This window comes from Gossypium hirsutum, chromosome A09 (genome assembly GCF_007990345.1).
Source record: "Gossypium hirsutum isolate 1008001.06 chromosome A09, Gossypium_hirsutum_v2.1, whole genome shotgun sequence".
In the NCBI taxonomy this organism is placed as follows: domain Eukaryota; kingdom Viridiplantae; phylum Streptophyta; class Magnoliopsida; order Malvales; family Malvaceae; genus Gossypium; species Gossypium hirsutum.
The window spans coordinates 83,280,567-83,303,771 of record NC_053432.1 but is presented as its reverse complement, the minus strand read 5'-3'; the positions used below and the strand labels follow the sequence as shown (position 1 = coordinate 83,303,771).

At 37.4% G+C, this 23,205-nt stretch overlaps 2 protein-coding genes across 2 annotated transcripts in view; both read right to left on the bottom strand.

Moving 5' to 3' along the window:
• The window catches only part of LOC107928514 (1-aminocyclopropane-1-carboxylate oxidase homolog 1-like), a 41,510-nt gene extending 23,021 nt beyond the window's left edge, over positions 1-18,489 (bottom strand). Inside the window, exon 1 of the mRNA XM_041077264.1 lies at positions 17,848-18,489. Coding sequence (XP_040933198.1) covers positions 17,848-18,365 — 518 coding nt within the window. The 5' untranslated portion in view covers positions 18,366-18,489. The remainder of the gene's footprint in view (positions 1-17,847) is intronic.
• A 1,952-nt stretch (positions 18,490-20,441) lies between these two features.
• LOC107928454 (1-aminocyclopropane-1-carboxylate oxidase homolog 1) lies at positions 20,442-22,952 on the bottom strand. Its single transcript, XM_016859695.2, has 3 exons — positions 22,342-22,952; positions 21,656-21,977; positions 20,442-20,836 (listed from the first exon to the last, which is right to left on the bottom strand). Exons 1-3 carry the CDS (start codon positions 22,857-22,859, stop codon positions 20,576-20,578), a joined length of 1,101 nt encoding a protein of 366 aa, XP_016715184.1. The 5' UTR covers positions 22,860-22,952; the 3' UTR covers positions 20,442-20,575.
• Between the last annotated feature and the right edge of the window lie 253 nt (positions 22,953-23,205).

Sequence of the window (23,205 nt, the reverse complement as noted above, 5' to 3'; positions counted from 1 at the left end):
TCAACTAGGTACCAATTTTGGGCGTATCGAGGGTGCTAATCCTTCCTCGTGCGTAACCGACTCCCGAACTCATTTTTCTGAATTTCGTAGACCAAAATCGTTGTTTTAATAAAATTAAATCATTTATTAAAAACAATCACTTTTTGAGGTGACCCGATCACACCTTGTCAAAAAAGGATTGGTGGCGACTCCCGTTTTCATTCTTTTTTTCAAAATCCAAGTCGACCCCGTTTTCATCAAAAAAATGGTGCTAACAGCTTGGCGACTCCACTGGGGAACAATAAGATGGTCAAGCCACGTGTTGATTATTTCTTGTCTTTTTGTTGAAAGTGGAAAATTCGATTTAAATTTACGATCCTTTCATTGCATCTCTTTTGTTTTGAGTTATATTTTTTTTATCGTGTTTTGTATTTTATTTTATACCTCTGCACATTGCATTGCATGACCGCTGGTCATACCCTTTTAAGTGGGAGTGAGAAACTACGCCTTCGTGAGGTTTTCACCTCCGCATGGGATAGTGAATCGCTTCCGGGATACATCCGTACCTATGTCTTCGTGAGATTTTCATCTCCGCATGGCCATAGGGAAATGTATTCCCCTGAACTGAACTCGGTCCATATGAGCCTATAATGGGTGAGGATCGAGGAATCTGTTGGTTCAGGTACCCTTACTTTAGAACCAAACCACATATAGCGAGCCATAAGAACCCACCGAGATTGAGCTATTCCAAACCCTAGTGCTTACCGAATAGATGCTTTATTTATTATTGTTTACTTTAAATCCTAGCTCTGATTTGCTTTGTTTGTGATTGCATGGCATTTTCATTTCAAAAGAGGTGTCGATTCACGTTCAGTATAGATAGAAAGCTTATCATGGAAAGAGGTTTCTTGATAAAGTAGAAGACAATGCAGCTGTACGAGCGTGGGCTGAGACGATGTGGAGAGAGAAAGGCGATAGTCTTGCAGAAGGGTACGTATCAGAGTTATGGGACTTCACCCGTATCAGCGTAATCCAAAATGATCTTCGAGAAATGAAGGAAATATGGGATCAATGGACGATGAGACCAAGCAGATGTTTTACTGTGACTACGGGGACTTGCCTTACCTACTTGGTGTCAAAGTGGACAAGCATTTATTCCGAGCCCTAGCCCAGTTTTGGAATCCTGCTTACAGTTGTTTCACTTTTGGAAAAGTGGACTTGGTGCCCACCGTGGAAGAATATACGACCTTGCTTCGGTGTCCAAAGATTCAAATTGACAAGGCCTATTCTAGAGCTGCTAGTGTCCCGACATTATTAAAAAAATTGATGAGCATTACAGGGATGAGCGAACAGTGGGTCGCTGCCCGAATCCAACAGAAAGGAGACAGTAAATGCGTTCCTTGGAAAAGCTTGCGAGATTTAGTATTAGCACACCCTGATGTGAAGAAAAGAGTGGATGTCTTCGCTCTAGGTATCTATGGATTGGTAATTTTCCCTAGAGCTTTAGGGCACATAGATGAGGCCGTCTCTGATTTGTTCGATCGGCTTAGTAAAGGAGTCACGCCCATCCCGGCAATCTTAGCAGAAACCTTCAGATCTCTAAGCGCATGTCGAAGAGCAGGGGAGGGAAGGTTCATCGGATGCGCACAGCTACTATTGGTATGGTTCCATAGTCATTTTTGGAAGGTGGAAAATGTCTCTTATCGAGCCTTCTCAGAAGGCTATTCCCCATTGAAGGAACAAGTTGCTACACCAAGACGAGACGACATCACGGAAGAGAAGTGGATGACGATTCTCCAAATCTTCAGGAGGATGACGTTGAATGGAAAGCTCCTTGGATGGTACCCGACGAGATCCTGTATCGATGTGGTGATTTCGACTGGGTCCCTTTACTCGAAATTTAGGGAGCTGTCGGTTATGCCCCTTTACTCGTATTAAGACAATATAGATCGAGACAGTTCATACCAGCAACACAAGGGCTGGCTCAATGTGAGTTTTCTTATAAGGATGAAAACTACAAGAGAAAAATTCGAGAAATATCTAACGCTTGGAAACAGGTTCACCGAATGAAAAGATTTACCGTAGGAGCGATGACAACTCCCGAATATTATGGGTGGTGGAGTAAAAGAGTCAATGACAACATCCCTAAGCCGAGGGAAGATTGTGTTCAGTCTATATAGGAGCATCTACAAGTAGTTCCGTCAGAATTAGAGATCATCAAACGAGACTTTGAGAAAATAAATTCTGAGTTGGAAAAGAGGATAGAACAGCTAGAAGAAGAAAGAATGCATTTGGGATTAGACATCGATATCCACAAGCTAGAAGCCGAGAAATTAAGGAAGGGAAAGAACAAGGCTGAAGAGGATTTGGATAGTCTAAAAACAGATTACAAGAAGCTGCGATTGTCAATGAGAACTGTCGGTTTGGGTAAAACGTCAGAGCAGTGGCGACAAGAGATCAATGAGGAAAAGAATAGGGCCGATCAGTGGGAAAAGAAATTTCAAGATGCTCGAGCTCGAGAAAACCTTTGGAAAGGAGTTTGTTAGAGTGCCGAAATGAGAAGGCAAGATTAAAGGCTAAGGTGGCAGAGCTAGAAAAGTCACTTCACTCGTACCGTAGTCGCAACTCCATGATCGAATTAAGAGCGAGCCTAAATAAGATCGAAGAACTGAAAGGAAAGATTGGGGAGCTTGAGGACGCATTACACAATTCTGAGCTACGAATGGAGCTTCTTGAGAGGAGTAATGATCAATGGCAAGAACAATTCCATCATTCTCAAAGTCAGATTAGAGATAGAGATTACGTTATGGGCAATGCTGTGACTCAAGTGCGGGAAGTGGCTGATCACCTGCAAACATTAGCAGTTCAGGCTGATGTATTGAGTTTAAAATATGAGTCAGAATCAAGCCGAGGTCGAGATTTAGCTTGGCTTCTTAGGAAGGTTAAGGCTTTAAGTATAAAGGCGAAGCCGTATATGTAATTTATTTTATGTAAAGAGATTTGCTTTCTAGTTTAGTTTTCTAATGAAATTGAATTCGAATCAATGCCTCTTTCTGCATTCATCTCATACATTTGCATTACATCATATGCAGTAAGTTTCATAAAATGACCCTAATAAAATTAAATTATGAAAGTTACCCTGGAAACCAACAAAATCTAATCAAATATCACTACAGTACTCGTCGCCAAACAAAAGCAATGGATCAAAGGTTGGAAAGATTGGAACAGTTGCAACGAGAGATGCAAGATCAGATGCATGAACGACTGGAAAAAATCCAGCAGGACATGTTAGAATCCCAGAACACCGTTATGAACCAATTAAAGCAGTTATTGGCTGGAGGGAATAACAAAGGAAAAGACCCCTTAGTTGATGCTGGGGAGGATAACGATGACCCTGTTTATCCTCCAGGTTTCACCCCAACTAACATCCAAGCACAACCAGAGGTGTACCCACCGAGGGTACCGGTTACCATTGGACCTCAATATCTAGCTGGTACCTCGGTACCAGTGCATTTTCAAATGGGCTCGGGTTTTAATCCCGGGGATAATCCCACTAATCCGGTGGTCTCGGACCTCGATGACGTGGCAGAAACAGAAAAAACAAGAATGAACCTGCCAAAACAACTGGAGGACCGATGTAGATGGTTAGAGGAAAAATTTAGAGTCATGGAGAACATCGACTACCATCGCGGGGTTGACGCCAAGGATCTGAGTTTGGTCTCTGATTTAGTACTCCCACCTAAGTTCAAAATGCCGGAATTCGAAAAATATAATGGGACTAGTTGTCCTGAAGCTCATATAACTATGTTCTGTCGAAGAATGACAGGATACGTCAACAATGTTCAGCTGTTAATCCACTGCTTCCAGGACAGTTTGATCGGATCTGCAGCCAAATGGTACAACCAACTGAGTCGTGCTAAAGTTAGTTCATGGAGAGACTTGGCGCAAGCTTTTATGAAGCAATACAGTCATGTAATGGATATAACACCCGATCGAATTACGTTACAAAACATGGAAAAAAAGCCTAGCGAGAATTTCAGGCAATACGCCCAACGATGGAGAGAAGTGGCAACACAAGTCCAGCCACCCCTTTTGGAAAAAGAGGTCACCATGTTGTTTATCAACACTTTGAAAGCCCCGTTCATCAACCACATGTTGGGGAGTACTACCAAGAGCTTCTCGGATATGGTAATGTCTGGTGAAATGATTGAGAACGCGGTAAGGAGCGGTAAAATTAACACGGGGGAAAACTTCAAAAGACCAGCCCCAAGGAAAAAAGAGGGCGAAGTAAACAACGTAAGCACATATAGCAAGAGCCATTCAAAACCGATTACTGTTGGCCCTCCAAAAATGATAACCACTAGTCACCAAGCCCCCTCAAGGCAGGAACCCAACACGAGGCCTAACACAAGGACTAACACAGAGAGACTTCAATTCACGCCCATTCCAATAACATACGGGGAACTGTATCAGAAGTTATTTGATGCACACATAGTATCTCTATTTTATCTAGAGCCCATGCAACCTCCATATCTCAAATGGTATGACACGAATGCCCAATGTGAATACCATGCAGGGATACCAGGGCACTCAATTGAGAACTGCACTGGGTTTAAAAAGGCGGTGAAAAGGTTCATTAAGATGGGGATTGTGAAGTTTGACAACCCATTAGGACCCAACGTAGCAGCGAATCCGTTACCCGATCATGCTAATAAAGGGGTAAACGCAATAATCGAATGTGGGAGAAAGAGAATCAAAACCGACATTGCAAAGATAAAAACCCCATTGAGTTGGGTTTGGAGACAAATGATAGAAGGAGGTCTCATCAAACAAGATTCAAAAGAAAGGCCCGAAGGAACGAAGACGTAGTGCGAGTTTCATGCTGAAGAAGACCATGACATTCAAAACTGCATTGAATTCAAGGCCATGGTACAAAATCTGATGAACAACAAAGAGCTAGAATTTTATGAAGAGATCAAAGGACTGGAAAAAGGAGAAGTTTATGCCTCGGAGGAGGGGCCTACGGGAAAGGCCCAAAATCACCCGGTGGTGATTATTTCAAGGCCAACAAGCACAGGATCTGGAATACAACTGGCGCCAAGGGTCATAATCCAAAAACCTGTAGCCTTTCCTTACAAGGATAGCAAAAATGTTCCTTGGAATTACGACTGCAATGTGATGATCACGGGAGAGGAGAACCCGATAAATGCTTCAGAAGAGGGTAATGACGCAGGCTTCTATACGCGTAGTGGAAAACGTTACGACCCGGGAAATACAAAAAGGGAGCCTGTAAAAGGAAAAGCCTTGGCGGTTGAACAAGATAAAACGAAGATGACCGAAATTGAACCGCATATTAACATACCGGTGACTGAAAATGAGGCTAGAGAATTCCTAAAATTCTTGAAGCATAGCGAGTATAGCGTGGTGGAACAACTGCATAAGCAACCGGCTCGCATCTCAGTGCTCGAGTTACTTCTAAGTTCAGAGATACATCGTAATGCGTTGATAAAAGTGCTAAATGAGACTTATGTCGCTAAAGATATCTCAGTGAACAAATTGGATCGCCTCGTTGACAATGGATCGGCCCTGAATGTTTGACGCCTGTCCACATTAAACAGGCTACCTGTGGATAGTTCTCACATGAAATCATGCCAAAATATAGTGAGAGCATTTGATGGCACTGAGAGAAAAGTGATGGGAAGAATCGAGATACCTCTATTGATTGGTCCAAATACATACGAGGTAGACTTTTTGGTAATGGATATTAAACCATCTTACAATTGCCTATTGGGGAGGCCTTGGATCCATTCCGCAGGGGCTGTACCATCGTCACTTCACCAAAAGTTAAAATTGGTGATAGAGGGTCGATTGGTGACTATAGGTGCAGAAGAAGACATCATTGCATCAGTCACCGATGATATACCATACATAGAAGCTGATAGTGAAGCGATAGAGTGTTCATTCCGATCATTGGAATTCGTAAATGCCACATTTGTCATTGAGACGAGCAAAATCCCAGAGCCTAAGATATCCAAAGCTACGTCAATGAGCTTATAGCTAACGATGGGAAAGGGAGCATTGCCTGGAAGAGGATTTGGAAAATACCTCCAGGGAAGGGTTGAAGTACCGATCCTAGTTAACAAACAGGACCGTTATGGTTTGGGATATAAGCCTAATGCGAGGGAAAGGAGGAAGGAGATGGAGAAAAAGCAAGAAAAGAGAAGAGCACATTTGGGCGGGATAGAAGTCAAGTGGGGACCGATAACCTTTCCCCATATATCCAAGACTTTTGTTTCAGGGGGAATTGTCCACCCTGAAGAGAATGATGAGGTTACAGAAGGAAGGATTGAGAGGTTGGACATTAATGCCATATCCGCGGAAGAAAGGGTGGAAAGGAATTTATCGGGCATTGGTCCTTACGAACCTGGAAGTGTTCTGAATAACTGGACTGCAGAAGAGATCCCTGTAACATTTAGAACTAATTCAGAGTAATATTCAGAACACTTGTTGCCCTAAGCATGGGGGTGATAAGAATCTTTTGTAAAAGGCACATGTCCAAAATCTAATTTCAGTGAAAACTTATCATTCAGTTTCATCTTGAGCAAATATTCTTTCATTCTTTTCATCCCCTTTATAATCATACTATGCATACAAGTATTCTTAGATTCTTTTATTTGGGCCTCCATTTGTTCCAATAACAGGTCTTCAGATATCAACGAGATGAGCGACTCTGTTACTAATTCAGAGTCTCTATTTGAGCAAGACATGAGTATAGATGATCCTCAAGATTTTGAAGGTGACCAAGACAGCGTTTTATCTCCGGATTTGTTAAGAATGATGGAAGAAGAAGAAAAACAAATTCTACCCTATAAGGAATCAGTAGAAGTTGTGATCTTAGAAGAGGGCAGAGAGGTAAAAATTGGCGCTTGCATTGCCAAGGAAACAAGGCAAGACCTTGTTGAGTTGCTTCAAGAGTTTAAAGATGTCTTCGCGTGGTCCTACCAAGATATGCCAGGGTTAAGTACTGATATCGTGGTACACCGATTGCCTATAAAGGAAGAATGCAAACCAGTCCAACAAAAGCTCCGAAGGATGAGGCCCGATGTCTTGCTAAAAATAAAGGAAGAAGTTAAGAAGCAATTTGAAGCTGGTTTCTTATAGGTGGTCAAGTACTCAGAATGGGTAGCCAATATAGTCCCTGTTCCTAAGAAAGATGGGAAGGTGCGAATGTGTGTGGACTACAGAGACTTGAACAAAGCCAGCCCAAAAGATAATTTACCACTGCCTCATATCGATACCTTGGTAGACAACACGGCCGGATACTCACTGTTCTCTTTCATGGATGGTTTCTCCGGGTACAACCAAATTAAGATGCTTTCTGAAGACAGGGAGAAGACCACATTCATAACGATGTGGGGGACGTTTTGTTATAAAGTGATGCCTTTTGGATTGAAAAATACGGGAGCAACGTATCAGAGAGCCATGGTAGCATTATTCCATGATATGATGCATAAAGAGATAGAAGTTTATGTTGATGACATGATCGCAAAATCCAGAACAGAAGGGGAACACGTGCAAGTTCTGAGAAAACTGTTTCTAAGGTTAAGGAAGTTCCAGCTAAAACTTAACCCAGCCAAGTGTACTTTCGGGGCTAGATCAGGAAAATTGCTAGGATTCTTAGTCAGCGAAAAAGGAATTGAAATTGACCCAGACAAAGTTAAGGCCATACAAGAATTACCTCCGCCAAGTACTCAAAAAGAAGTTCGGGGTTTCCTAGGAAGACTAAATTACATCGCTCGATTCATTTCACAATTAACTAAGAAATGTGACCCCATATTCCGTCTTCTTAAGAAACACAATCCAGGTGTATGGGATAAGGAGTGCCAGAAAACTTTCGAAAAAGTTAAACATTACTTGTCCAACGCCCCAGTACTGATGCCACCTTGCCCTGACAAGCCACTAATACTATACTTGGCAGTATTTGAGAATTCCATGGGGGGCGTGCTCGGCCAACATGATGTGTCAGGACGAAAAGAAAGAGTGATCTATTATCTCAGTAAGAAGTTCACTGAATGCGAAACGAGATATTCGCCAATTGAAAAATTATGTTGCGCATTGGTTTGGACTACTCGGAGATTGAGACAATACATGTTGTACCATACGACTTGGTTAATCTCAAAGTTAGACCCTCTGAAATACATGATGGAGTCAACTGCTCTAAACGGAAGGATGGCCCGATGGCAAATTCTACTATCTGAATTTGACATAACCTGTGTGAATCAAAAGGCTGTAAAAGGGAGCGTGATAGCAGATTTTCTAGCAAGTAGAGCCCTGGACGATTATGAGCCTTTGAACTTTGATTTCCCAAATGAGGATCTGATGTATGTGGCAACTACTGAAGCAAGTACACAAGAAGGCAATACTTGGAAATTAAATTTTGATGGAGCCTCAAATGCCATGGGCAACGGGATTGGGGCAGTCTTGGTATCTCCAAACGGTGATCATTATCCTTTCACCAGTAAACTAGATTTTGATTGCACAAATAACATGACGGAATATGAAGCATGTATCATGGGAATCCGCGCGGCTATGGAACGCAAAATCAAGGTACTTGAGGTATATGGGGATTCGGCATTGGTAATTTATCAGCTCAAAGGCGAATGGGAAACAAGAGACCCTAAGTTGATTAGTTACCGAAGGATAGTCCTAGAATTGATTGAGGAGTTTGACGACATCACTTTTTGTTACCTCCCACGAGACGAGAATCAGATGGCCGACGCTTTAGCTACATTGGCTTCCATGATCAAAGTAAATAGACTAGAGGATGTGAAGCCTATCCAAATGAGCATTTATGATGCTCCAGCCCACTGTTGTAACATTGACGAAGAAGAAGAAAAGGACGACAACCCTTGTTATCAGGACATATTGCGATACGTGAAAAATCGTGAATACCCAAGCCAAGCAACTGAGAATGACGAGAGAATGTTGAGGAGGCTGGCCAGTGATTACGTCTTAGATGGAGAGATCCTGTACAAAAGAGGAAAAGATCAGGTGCTGTTAAGATGTGTGGACGCTGTGGAGGCCAAACAGATCTTGGAAGAAGTCCATGATGGTATTTGTGGAACACACGCTAACGGTTTCACAATGGCCAGACAAATCATGAGATTTGGATATTATTGGTCTACCATGGAAGGAGACTGCATCAAATATGCTAAGAAGTGCCATAAATTCCAAATTTACGGAGACAAAATCCATGTGCCTCCATCACCTCTTCACGTCATGACTTCCCCATGGCCTTTCTCCATGTGGGGCATGGACGTCATTGGGCCGATATCGCCAAAGGCTTCAAACGGACATCGTTTCATTTTTGTAGTGATTGACTACTTTACTAAGTGGGTAGAGGCTACTTCTTACGCCAACGTCACAAAGACAGCTGTCAGCAAGTTTTTAAAGAAGGAAATCATATGTCGGTATGGAATGCCTGAAAGGATTATATCTGACAACGCATTAAATTTGAATAATAGCACGATAGCAGAGGTTTGTAGTCAATTCAAGATCAAGCACCACAACTCATCGCCATATCGTCCAAAGATGAATGGTGCGGTGGAGGTAGCCAATAAAAATATCAAAAAGATTGTGGGGAAAATGACTGAGACCTATAGAGATTGGCACGAGAAGTTGCCATTCGCCCTCTATGCTTATCGAACGTCCGTCAGGACTTCTACCGGGGCAACACCATTCTCTTTGGTTTATGGAATGGAGGCAGTGCTACCAATTGAGGTTGAAATTCCCTCTCTCCAAGTTTTTTCAGAACTAAAGTTAGACGAAGCAGAATGAGTCCAATCCTGATATGATCAGCTGAACTTGATTGAAGAAAGGAGGTTAAGAGCTATCCGTCATGGTCAAATGTACCAGAAACGAATGATGCGAGCTTACAATAAGAAAGTTCGTCCTAGAAACTTCCATGAAGGGGACTTGGTACTGAAGAAGATCCTTCCCATACAAAAAGACTTCAGAGGAAAGTGAATGCCAAACTGGGAGGGACCTTATGTAGTAAAAAAGGCCTTTTCAGGAGGGGCATTAATTTTAACTAGGATGGATGGCAAAAGCTTGCCCAATCCTGTGAATTCGGATTCAGTGAAGAGGTACTTTGCCTAAAAAAAAAAAGAGAGAGGCTAAGGCGAAAAACCGCAAAGGGCACCTTGAGACCAAAGGGGTTTTGAATTGAAAACCCAGGAATGGGCAATTCAAATTTTCGATCAAAGATGAGGCATAGAGTAGTTTTGTCTTCTCCGAATTAACAAGAAGGAGAGATGCTACATCTTGGGGCATCAACAAAGTCTTTTAGGACTTCTAAACACAGAGTTTGTGCGGAGAAACTCATGCTGCAATATCTGGGGCACCTGTTTTTATCTTATTTACATCTTAGCAAAATTTGCTATTTGTTCATTTAGAGCTCTGCTCTCAATAAAGTTCCATCTTATTCATTGTGATAATCTTTTTCATCATATCTCAGCAAAATTTGCTATCTTGATTGATTCATTCATTTCGAGCTTTGCTCTCAGCAAAATTTTATCTTGTCCATCTTGATAATCTTTTTCAAGCATTTTTCATTAAAATAATGATTACTGGACTGGTAATATTCAAGCAGAATGAGTTTTACATATTACTCTGAAAGCTTCTAAATAGTACGAGGACCTGAAACAGGACTATTGTTTAGAACTGACCAAACTTAAGGGTTAGAAGCATTGGAGGAAGAATAGTCTAAATTGCAACTATTTCCTTGGTTTTTTTTTCTCTATCAAAGATACCAGCTGAACGAGAAGGGGCGGTGATAGAACCTTTAATAAATTTCGAGTAATGACAACCTAAGCATTTAAAAAGGGATCATTCTCACGACATTCTGCAAATATCATTCATACACATCTAGTTAGGAGCATTTGATCCACTCTGATCATGTCATCCTAAACACTAGGCGTAAATAGGTCCATAAAATTGATTTTTTAGGTCATATTCCCAGAGAACAGATCAAAGGAACAGATCCTATACCCTTGAAGTTGCAATGGGATGGATTGAAGTCATTAAAGCAGATCTTGTCTTCCCATATTGGTGGCGAAGTAGATCGCTGAAAGCAGATCTTGTCTTCATGTATTGGCGTGAAGTAAATCGAAGATAGCAGGTCCTATCTTCCTATATTGATAGGAAGTGGATCCAAGATGCAGATCTTGTCTTCCCATATTGGTGGCGAAGTAGATCGCAGAAAGCAGATCTTGTCTTCATGTATTGGCGTGAAGTAGATCGAAGATAGCAGATCTTGTCTTCATGTATTGGCGTGAAGTAGATCGAATATAGCAGATCTTGTCTTCATGTATTGGTGTGAAGTAGATCGAAGATAGCAGGTCCTATCTTCCTATATTGATAGTGTTGCAGGCCCATTTACTCGGTGGCCCACTACCCGTTACAAGCCCAAATGACATTACAGGCCCAATAAGCCCAACTGGCCCCAAAACCCAGTCAGACTAGGGCAGAAACCCTAGCCCCCTGTTGTGCCGCACCTGCTCCTGGCCGCCTCACCTGCCCTCTGTTCACAGCCGTCCCATAGCCATCTCTCCTCCACCTGCTCCCATCACCTCCTTGAACACCTGCAAACATGACGGAAGCAGCAACAGAAACAGAAACGCAGCAAACAGTAACAAAACAACAATAGGACTTTGTATAATCGGCTATAAAGAGCCATTCATTTTCAATGTAAAGGGGCGGGGGGGGTTCGGCCTCGATTTTTATAAAAGAACAGAAAGAAAAAGGTTGAACATTTTTTTGCTCAGTTTTATCTTTTCTTTTGCTTACTGTTTTTATTTCTTTCAAGTTTATTTATTTATTTTTAACTTGAAAACATAAAGAAAAATAATAAAGGAGAAGGCTTTTTACCTTATTTACCTGCACCGCGCCGGACGTGGAGGAAGGCGAGCGGTTTCGCCCCTTTTCGGGTCTTTGGCCTTTGTTTCACGAGATTCGGCCCCAGATCCGTGCCTAAGAGGCACTCAGCTTTGAACTAGGATAAAAAAGATTTGATTTTGAGACGTCGACCACCGCACGCGGCGGTGCTACGCCGGAGGCCGGGCCGGACCGGTGGCCGGATTCTGGGGAGGAAGATGAGAGAGGAGAGAGTTTTGAAATTTTATTTTTTAAAATAGAAGGGCTGAATGGATTTTTTCAGAAAATTTGGGCTTAAATGCTAATATAAAACGGCGCCGTTTTGAGACTCATTGACCCGCGCGGTGACCCGACCCGAAGGGGAGGATCCGCGTGTTTTCTTTTAATTGATTAATTGCGCGCGCAGTCCCCCTGATTTTGCAATGTATTATAATTTGATCCTTTTTCGTTGTTTTCTCTTATTTTTAATTTAGCCCTGCAATTTTATTTTTGTTTCGAGTTGGTCCACTGCTACGCTGTGTTTTGGGGGCTTTGGGTTATTTACTATTTTGATCCCCCTCTTTCGGCGCGTCACAATTTAATCCTCTTTACTCTTTTTTTATTTCGATTTTGCCCAATACTTTTGTTTTTTATTGCTATTTAGTCCATCTGTTTTATTTTTGTATCTTATTTTTTTTACTCATCTATTCATTATTATATTTCTATATTATATTATTATTTTTGTATTATTATTATTATCATTATTATAGTTGCTCTTATATATACACGTATATTTCTTTTATATATAAATATATTTTTCTATATATTTACATGCATACTTTTTGTACTATATATATACATATACACTTATTTTTATACTTTATTTGTGCATGCATATATGTTCATAATAATCGTACATATTTCTAATCTTCGTAAATAGTACATATTTTTACATATATATATTTGTATTACTTCTATTTTCATAATTTTTATGTATATCTATGCACATATATATTTTTATGAATATATACACATACTTATGTGTCCCCTTTTTTATATATATGTAAATCTCCATATATTTTACATATGCATATAAATTCATATTTTTATATATTTTATAATACATACACGTACGTATACTTTCATATTTTATAATTCTCGCATACATACATACCTATATCTATAAATATTATAATGTTATTCATTAATCATTGTTTCATTTGATGGTAATTTATTCATTTATTTACATGCTCTTTATTATTTTACATAAGTGCTTTATTTATTTTATTTTATTTTATTTTATATTGTTTCACATGTTATTGATTTGTTTTTTTTATTTATTTTATTTAGTTGTTATGGCCTGTATTATTTTTATATACATTTTCGTATCTATCATGGTATTACCACGCATATCGATAATGGAATTAGTTTTCATCCCTTTTTTATAACGACTATATATGTTGTTTTGCTCGGTATGACAAAATTTGTTTTTTTAAAGATGGCATTTCGTGTTTAGATTCGTGAGGATCGTACCCTAACTTACTGGGTTTCAATTTTCACAATAAATCTAAATGCATGAATCCTTTTAAACTCAAATTTTAAATGATCTCGGGATTAAAAAAAATCGCGTCCTAACTTACTGGTCGTGATCTCATTTTTAAAATCCGAGATGGCTAAATTTTTTTAAATTAGTATTTTTCATTCGCGTATCGGGAATTCGAGACATTGTGTCCTAACTTACTGGATATGATTCTCTTTCTCGAATAACGTGAAATATGTTTCTTTTCCAATTTTTTTTATTTTATTTTAACACAAGGATCGTATTTTTAATTTTTCCAAGGTTCTCAATTTTTGACATTAAGACATTAAGTAATCAACTAGGTACCAATTTTGGGCGTATCGAGGGTGCTAATCCTTCCTCGTGCGTAACCGACTCCCGAACCCGTTTTTCTGAATTTCGTGGACCAAACTTGTTGTTTTAATAAAATCAAACCGTTTATTAAAAACAACCCCTCTTCGAGGTGATCCAATCGCACCTCATAAAAATAAAGAGGATTGGTGGCGACTCCCGTTTCTTTTTTCAAAACCCAAGTCAACCCTGTTTTTCATCCAAAAAAATGGTGTCAATAGATAGGAAGTGGATCCAAGATGCAGATCTTGTCTTCCCATATTGGTGGCGAAGTAGATCGCAGAAAGCGGATCTTGTCTTCATGTATTAGCGTGAAGTAGATCGAAGATAACAGGTCCCATCTTCCTATATTGATAGGAAGTAGATCCAAGATGCAGATCTGGTCTTCCCATATTGGTGGCGAAGTAGATCGCAGAAAGCAGATCTGGTCTTCATGTATTGGCGTGAAGTAGATCGAAGATAACAGGTCCCATCTTCCTATATTGATAGGAAGTGGATCCAAGATGCAGATCTTGTCTTCCCATACTGGTGGAGAAGTAGATCGAAGAGAGTAAATCTCGTATTCATATATTGGTGTGAAATAGATCAAAGATAGCAGATCCTGCCTTCCTATATTGGTAGGAAGTGGATTGAAAAACAGACTCTATCTCCCTGTATTTGGCAGTGGAATAGATTGAAGATCGAAAATGGCAGATTTTACCTCCCTGACTACAGTGGAGTACATTGAAGCCGATAACTCTATCTCCCTGCATTCAACAGTGGAATAGAGTGAATATTACAGATCTTATTCCCCTAAGCAGTAGCGGAGTAGATCACATCCAGTCTTATCTCCCTAAGCAGTAGTGGAGCAGACTAAAAACACAAATCTCATCCCCATGGAGTCGTAACAAAGTAGATTGAAGCTACAAGGCGTATCTGAAGTTGCCGTGAAGTGGATCAAAGCAAGAAGACGCAGTGGACTGAAATGAGGTTACTTGAAGAAGATAAGCACCATAAAATCAAGACTCGGTGAGACCGGGCAAAATTGGCCTTCTTAGTCTTTGCTCCGTTCTCGTTACACGACAACAAGCAAAGAGGGGCAGCTGTACGAGCCCATTTTGCCCGGGCCCATACCAACAAAATAACCCAAATAATAAACCCAAAAGTAACAGCCCATTTACAAACCCAAACTCTGACCCAAAATTTAAACCCAAACAAATTAAAACCCTAAAAGCCCAATCAGCCCACAACCTTAACTAATTTTCAGCAAACAAAAAAAAACTAGCCGCTCCTCCCTCTGTCCCCAAGATTTAGTCGCCCCATGCTACCTCTGCCCTTGGCCATCACGTGCACCACCCACACCTGACACACCTGCAACAGAGACAAAAACAATAGCAAAAGGAAGCATGCGAGGAATGGGGAAAAGAATAAACAAAAGAACGAAAACAAAAATAGGAAATGAATGTTTTATAGATCGGCTTTAAAAAGCCAAAATCGATCACAAAAGGGGGGGATGAACGCTCACTGGGCACAATATACGTTTCTGCATACATACATAAACAAAAAAAATCCAGTATAAAGGTGATCTCTAGTTTTTTCTTCCCTCTTTCTTTTCGGATCTATTTTTGGTTTGTTAGATTTCTTTTAATTTATGGATCGACACCAAGGAAAACCCAATGATCTCTGAAATGAAGAGATTTAGGTGAGGGTCGAATGTTCTTCTCAACTTTTTTCTTCTTTGTTTTTTGTTTTATTTTCAAAGAAGCAAAGCACAATTTAAAGTTTTTTTTTAAAAAAGGGAAATGAGATGGATTGGTTTACCAGATCTCCATGATTGCAATCTTCACAGGCAAAGGTTGGGTTGTTGACCGCACGTCGTCGGCCATTAGTCCAATATTGGCTCGTCGTCTGCTAGCCAAATGAAACCCTATCATTTGGGGGTTAATGGCTGCTACTACTTCTAAAAAAATGGTTGAAATTAGATTATGTTTGAAGGAAAGGGGGTTTAAAATCCTTCACAAAGCCACGCGGCACTGTTTATAGCAGTAAAGGTCTGCGCATTGGCCCAAAAAAGTGAAATAGATTTGCACCATTTTGTTAAATGGCAGATTTGCACGTTAGATCCCCCTCTTGCGCGAGTCTTCAATTTGTGCCCAATTGGCTTACCTTGTATTTTAAAATTTGGCCTGCTAATTTGTGCATCATTTCATTTTGATTTGCGGTTCATTAATGCATTGTGGATGCGAGATATTTACAAATTCAGTCCTCCTACATTTATGTGCATTGAGCATTAATTCATTTTGTAATTGCTTTATTTGCAAATTATCTTCCTTATTTTTACTGTAAGTTTAATTTGGCCTTGTAATTCTACGATTGGTTAATTTTTAAATGCATTTAATATGTGTAATACCTTACCATGAATTATTATTTCTTGGTATTTAGTATATTATTTAAATTATTATTAAACATATATTTTGTATTTATATTTAATTTGCATCCATTAATAAAGTTTTAATATTCTTATACATATAGATTTTAATAAGTTTGTAATTAATTGTGTTTTTTTTTAAAAAAATTATTATGTATATAATTTATGATAAAATTAGGTTAATCCTATAATTCATATTTTAATTAAATGATATTTTGACATATAATTACTTCTTACGTTTTTCACATGTATAGGGCACATATTAAATTATTTTTGCTATGGTACATGTTATTATTTTCATATAACTTTATGTAGATATTTTTCTATGTATATATATTCTCTTTCAAAATTATTTATGTGAATAACATTTTTAAATCATTCATTGTATCTTATATTATCCTTATGTTTTTTATATATATATTTTGTTATTTATATAACGTATATGTTTACTTCTTTTTTATATAATATTAATTTCATTCTTTTTATCAATAATTATACCCAATGTTTATCTGTATATAAAGATTTCATAAATTTACTTTATATATTATCTTATATCATATTTCAAGTCAAACTAATATGTTTTAAGCTATTTTTATAATCAATCATTTAAAAATTCTTTAAAACGAAGGCGATGTGCGATATTTGGCAATTCGCGGAATCGTGCCCTAACGTGTTGGGTTACAATTTCTCGTTTGCTTAAAATAATCAAATATCCCTTCAAAATTTCACGCATACCTTCTAAAAATCATTTAAAACGAAGGCAATATTCGGCGTTTGACAATTCGAGAATCATGCCCTATCGTGCTGGGTTGTGATTTCTCGTTTGTTCAAAACAATCGAATATTCCTTTAGATTTTCATTCATGTTTATTAAAAACCTTGAAAAAACGAAGGTGATGTTCGATGTTTGGCGATTTGAGAATCGAGCCCTATCGTGCTGGGTTGTGCTTTTTCATTTGCTCAAAATAATTGAAGATCCCTTCGGAATTTCACTCGTATTTTCTAAGGTGAGGCAATGTTCGATGTTCGGAAATTCGAGGAATCGTGCCCTACTGTGCTAGGTTTCGGTTTTTTGTTGGACCAAATAGTTGGGCATCCTTTTGTGATTTTCAAATTATAAATTTGCGGTCATCGAAACAAGAAGATTTTTGACAATCAACTCGGGTCACTCGAACGTTATTAGAAAAGAACCACATTTCCAAAACATTTTTATCTTCGACACTAAGACACTAATTAATCAACTAGGTACCAATTTTGGGCGTATCGAGGGTGCTAATCCTTCCTCGTGCGTAACCGACTCCCGAACTCATTTTTCTAAATTTCGTAGACCAAAATCGTTGTTTTAATAAAATTAAATCATTTATTAAAAACAATCACTTTTTGAGGTGACCCGATCACACCTCGTCAAAAAAGGATTGGTGGCGACTCCCGTTTTCATTCTTTTTTTTCAAAATCCAAGTCGACCCCGTTTTCATCAAAAAAATGGTGCTAACAGGATGTTTCGAAGGATTGAACAATTCTAAATAAATGACACTTGGAAAAATTTCTTGCGAAGAAGTCGAAATTCCCTCCCAAAAGTCAAATTTCTAAATTAAATGGTAATATGGAGTTAAAAAAAACCAAGATTAGTGCCTAATTACCTGCAGACTGGTGGCATTTGAGAAGGGTCAGGCTCAGAATCAAGAAAAGTAAGTTGCAAAGTGTCCCTCCAATCAGCAGTTTTTGAAGTATAAAGATCAAAATTAGAGTTGAATTTCACTTTCTTTGCACTGTCACGGCTATACATCTCTTTCTTCAACTCCAAATGTTGTTCATTAAATGAACGTATCCCTTCAATCATTTCATCCAAAACACTTAATGGGATCCCATGGTTTATCACTTGGAAGAAACCCCATTCCCCTGATGCAATCTTAACTTCATTTATGATCTCCTTTCGCCGGATACTTTCTCCGATGTTGCTTAAATCTATGATCGGGACTTCAATGGTTTTCTGACTGGAATTCAGTTCGTCGGCGGCAAGGTCCTCGGCTGGTCGAACGAAAATCTTGGGGATGTTGAGTATTCCGGCGTCGACGAGTCCTTTAACACCAGTTTTTGTGTCGTCGAATTGCTTCAACTCTTTGGTTCTGTCGTAATTGACTGAGGTTTCGGTTGCCATTTTCTATGCTAATTGAATTGCTGTTTCTTTGCTTACAATATCTATTAATGGGATTTGTTCAGTGACTTTATCTGAGAACTAAAATACTAAGATGTCCTCATGGTTTTAAAAATTCAGAACACGGTTTCAGAGTCCAATTTTAATTTAATAAATTATTTTAAAATTTATGAATTTTTGAAAGTTGATTCATGTTCAACCATTTTTTTTATTTAATTATTTTGATTTAATCTAATTTTAACAATTATATATATTTATATTCGAAACAAATTAAACAAATATGATTAATTTTGAAATGGATGGGTTTATTTTTTATATATAGGGAACATTTTGTTAGTTTTTTTTAAAAATAATATATTGAGTAATTAAGTGATTGTTTTTTTTTTATTTACAAAATTAAGTGGTGGTTGATGTGGGAGTTTAGAAAAGGTACGAATTCTTTTAAAAAAATAAATATAAATTTATTAATAGGCGAGATGACTGAAACCATATTTTTCAGTTAAATTGAACATCATAGCAGAACTAGTGGGCGGTCCTAACTTGTTTTGTAAAGGTAAATAATAATTTAATAATGCAGCCCTTATATTATGCCACGTGATGCTTTTCTAGACAAGGATCTATATATATTGTTTGAGGTCATCACTGCAATTTTAATAAAAATTAATTATTATGTAGTAAAAAGGTGAAAAACCATAAACCATGAATTAAGTCATTGTTGTGGAAGTATAGTTACAAAACATTTGATTGGATGGGAAACAATCCTTATACCCATTTCTTTTAATCACCCAAAATGCAAAATTTTGCAGCAAGGTCAGGGCTTAGACTGTGAAATGGTGACCTGTGACGCCTTTGAGGAGGAGAGATTAGTGTTGGGTGGAGGCGTGGAGCCTTTGTGGAAGAGTGAGAGCCGTTTGATGGAACTTGACACAAAGCTATGAAAATCATGATAGGTTAGAAATTATATTTTAGTCTATTAGGAGTTGGTCTTTGTTTAGGATAGGTTTAGACTTTAGATTAAAAATATTTTGGTTGTATTTTAAAATTTTAAATATAATATATATAATAACGGTGTTAAATTTTAAGTTAAATTTAAAAAGTTAAAAAATAAAAAATTAAGACATATGGTAAAATTTCAATTTTACTTGTGGAATAAAATATTTTCACCACTTATATACCAAATAATTATCCTATCATATTTATAATATATATTTTATATATAACTAGAATAAATTTGAGCATCAAAATTTTGTCCAAAGCTCAATCCAATTAAAAAGTGGACCTATATTTTTGTTTAAGTTATTTTTTGAGTTTTGTTTACTTATTTAAATCCTAATAAACTTTTGGACTGAAGGAGTAGATAGCTAAACCTTGAAACAGCTCTAAATGAAGCTAAAGAAATAATAATGTGAGATTATTTGAATCCAATGGGAATTTTGAGTTGATTAAAACACAAACGGGCAAGGATGCTATGGAGCCCAAACAGCTCACATGCCTAACTAAAGATGATGGGCTAAAAGGATATGAAGAACTTGTGTAACCCAAATAATTAGTACAGTTTAATGCTAATTATATTTAGGCTGAGTATTAATAGGGTAAAATCCTCTTAACAGATTCAAATGTCTACTTATTCCAATTGGTGTTGGTTGGGGTAGCTTTCCCCTTTTATTTCAATAAATTCAATCTTTCTTAGAAAAGTGTTAATTTACCATTTAATATTTAAATTTGATTTCAATGTTCTATTTAACATCCAAATTAATTGACTTAATGAACATTTGACACATACATTTTAATAAAAAAAGATAGATACTTAGTTAGAACAAAAATAAAAATCAATTACCAAATTAAATATTGAAGATAAACTCAAGTATTTATTTAGGATGAAGAAAATTAAAAAATTTAAGTATGAAAATAAACATTAAAATTATACTTAACCATCAAATAATGTATTAATGAAAAAAAAAGGAATAATTTTGCCTTCTGGTGCTGTTTCCAAATTGACTAACGATGTTGTTACATTTTCGAAAAAAAGAAAAGTTGGCATTATATCATTATGTAAATAAACATTTTTAAATAGAAAAGTCAAAGAAAATAACAATTTTATTATCGCATATTCATTTATTCAAGTCAAAGATAAAACATAACACATGATTTGATAATTAATTAAGTCCCACATATGGGATTTAATTTATTGATAAAATCCTACAAGACGAGATTTAACAGAGCTTGAAATGTGCAAGAGCAGAGGTCCCTTCAACACCTTTAAGGTGCTTGAATTTGAAATAATCGACCACATTGGTTTCCTTGTAAATTGGTGGGTTGTTTTCAGACAACAGTTCCTTGATCGGTCCATACATTCTTAATGCATTTTGTGGTTGAATATATGTTCTGAAAAAGCTAGCAATTGATATTCGAGGTCCAATGTTTCTTGCTACTACCCTATGGTACACGCTGATGAACTTGTCGTTCGAAATTAGCTGCAAAATATGACAAAAAATAAACATCACTTCAGTTCATTATTTTTCTTGATTTTAAATTAAATTATCTGAAAAAAATGTATAAGTTTTCAAAAAAATCTAATAAATTCAATATATATATAAACTTTAGTGTATATATATAGTAATAGACGGAATATGTAAAATTTGAGAATTAAATTTTATATTATACTAATTAATATTAAACTTTGGGAAGCGACCGGTATATTGGTCCAGATAAAGGGGTTGAATTGATCAGACTGTAAAATACTCTAAACCAGTTGAATTGAGTTAAAATACTGATTGAACAGGCGGTGGAATAGGGTTTTATAAAATTTCTAATAATTTTTTTATGAATTTTTTAATAATTTATACAATTAAAAACGGACTGACAATTTAATTATCAATCCAATTTCCAAAAAAAAATGCCCTAAATCCAAAAATAATATAAAAAACTTGAATTAAATCAAACCAAGTTATCATTGAAAATTCAATAAACTGAAAAAGAGAAAGGATTGTATGAAACAGTGACGCCACGTCATCTGTATCCCTTTTAATAGTTTTATGCCACATCAGTATTCTTATCCTAAATTTCAAGATTTTATCCTGAATTTTAATATTTTAATTTGGATTTAATTTTTTTCAAGATAAAATCCTGGAATTCAGATAAGAGTACTGATGTGGCATAAAACTATTAGAAAGGGATACAGATGACGTGGCGTCACTGTTTCATACAATCATTTCCCACTGAAAAAAGCAAACCAATGAAAGAAACGGAATCCTACTCACCCCTCACATTGTAAGGTGAAATCATGGACTTACTTGTAACAGATCTCCGAGGTTTATTATAAGAGCTCCGGGAATTGGGGTAACATCAGTCCATTGATTATCATGGAGGACTTGGAGGCCACCAATTTGGTCTTGGAGGAGCACGGTGAGGAAACCACTGTCCGTGTGGATGCCAGTGCCCATTGTGAGTTCTGGTTCAGGGCATGCCGGAGAATAATGGCCCATAACATACAGTCCCTCGGTGCAACCAATGTCCTTGAGGTGGTTCGGGTTTAGCCCTAGAGCTTCTGATATCAATTCGAAGAGTTTAGTCCCCAAGTTCATCACATTGTTCGTGTAATCAAGCATTATATCCCTGCCAAAATACCCATCCAAATCGTTTTAAGTATATTAGTGCAATGACGAGTCATTATATGAAAAGTTCGTGTAATATTTTTTTTGGGTTTATATAAGTTTTAGTCCCCGAACTTGGTAGTTAAGTTTATTTTGGTACTTAATACTTTTTGGTATAATAATAAATTTAGCTCTTAATTTTTACATCTTTTGTTAGCCGTAGTTTTTTTTTTAAATTACTTCCACTCTCAATATTCAAATTTTAGTAAAATTACTCATAATGAAACAACTAATAGGATTGTTAAAATTTCAACAACAATTACATGGTAGCACATGTGACAATATGTGTACTTTATTAAAATAAAAATAAAAATTACTAAAATTACCTGCAAGTTTCAGGTAGCTCTTGAGTATCCGGCGGATTAGGGGCCATAACACATGTAAGGGTATCCCTCCAATAAGCAGCCATAGTTTGAGACATATCAATCTTAGTATTGAACGTAACCTTCTTGGATTCATCTCTAGAATAAAGCTTCTCTTTGGCTTCATGTTCTTGTTCATGGAACCTACGGATCCCATTGATCATCTCTTCCAAGGTGGTAATAGGGATTCCATGGTTAACAATTTGGAAGAATCCCCATTTCATGCAGGCGTTACGGACTTCATCAATTATCATAGCCCATCGAGTGGAATCGGTGTTGACACCTGCAAAGTCAATGACTGGGACCTTAACATTGTCCGGGGCAGGCCCTGATTTGATATTAAGGTTCAAGTGATCGTGCACGAAAACACGTGGGAGCTTTGCTAAGCCAGCGTCGACGAGTCCTTTGATGCCGGATTTTGATTGGTCGATGGCCATTAACTCGGTTTTCCGGTCATGGTCGGGCTCGGGTGTGGCAATCATTTTCTTTGTTTCGTTTAATGCAATGAGAAAATGAATGTCGCACTCTCCTCACTACAAAGCCCAATGACTTGTTGGTTTTGGAAGTGAACGATGCTTTGTTGCCTTTATATAGACATATTTGATGCAGCCATAATTAATTTATAAAATTTGTTCCGTACGACTTTTTGTGTGTGAATTGTTTAAATATAGATATAAATGTGCCAAAATTTTAAGTAAAAGTTTTTTAATACAAATTATTCATTGCCCATTGCTTGTAGTAATGAAATTAAGGTGTCTTCGTTAAAAAAGAAAATCAAGGTGTCATTAGATTATAAGATCATTAGTTTTAAGGTATCCAAAAAAATCA

Excerpts from the sequence above, each read along its gene's own strand:
- LOC107928454 (XM_016859695.2), bottom strand. The coding sequence starts at position 22,859 with ATGATTGCCACACCCGAGCCCGACCATGACCGGAAAACCGAGTTAATG. Across the intron at positions 21,978-22,341 it reads GAGCTACCTGAAACTTGCAG|GGATATAATGCTTGATTACA; the intron begins GTAATTTTAGTA and ends GTATTTTGGCAG. Across the intron at positions 20,837-21,655 it reads ACCTCGGAGATCTGTTACAA|CTAATTTCGAACGACAAGTT; the intron begins GTAAGTCCATGA and ends CATATTTTGCAG.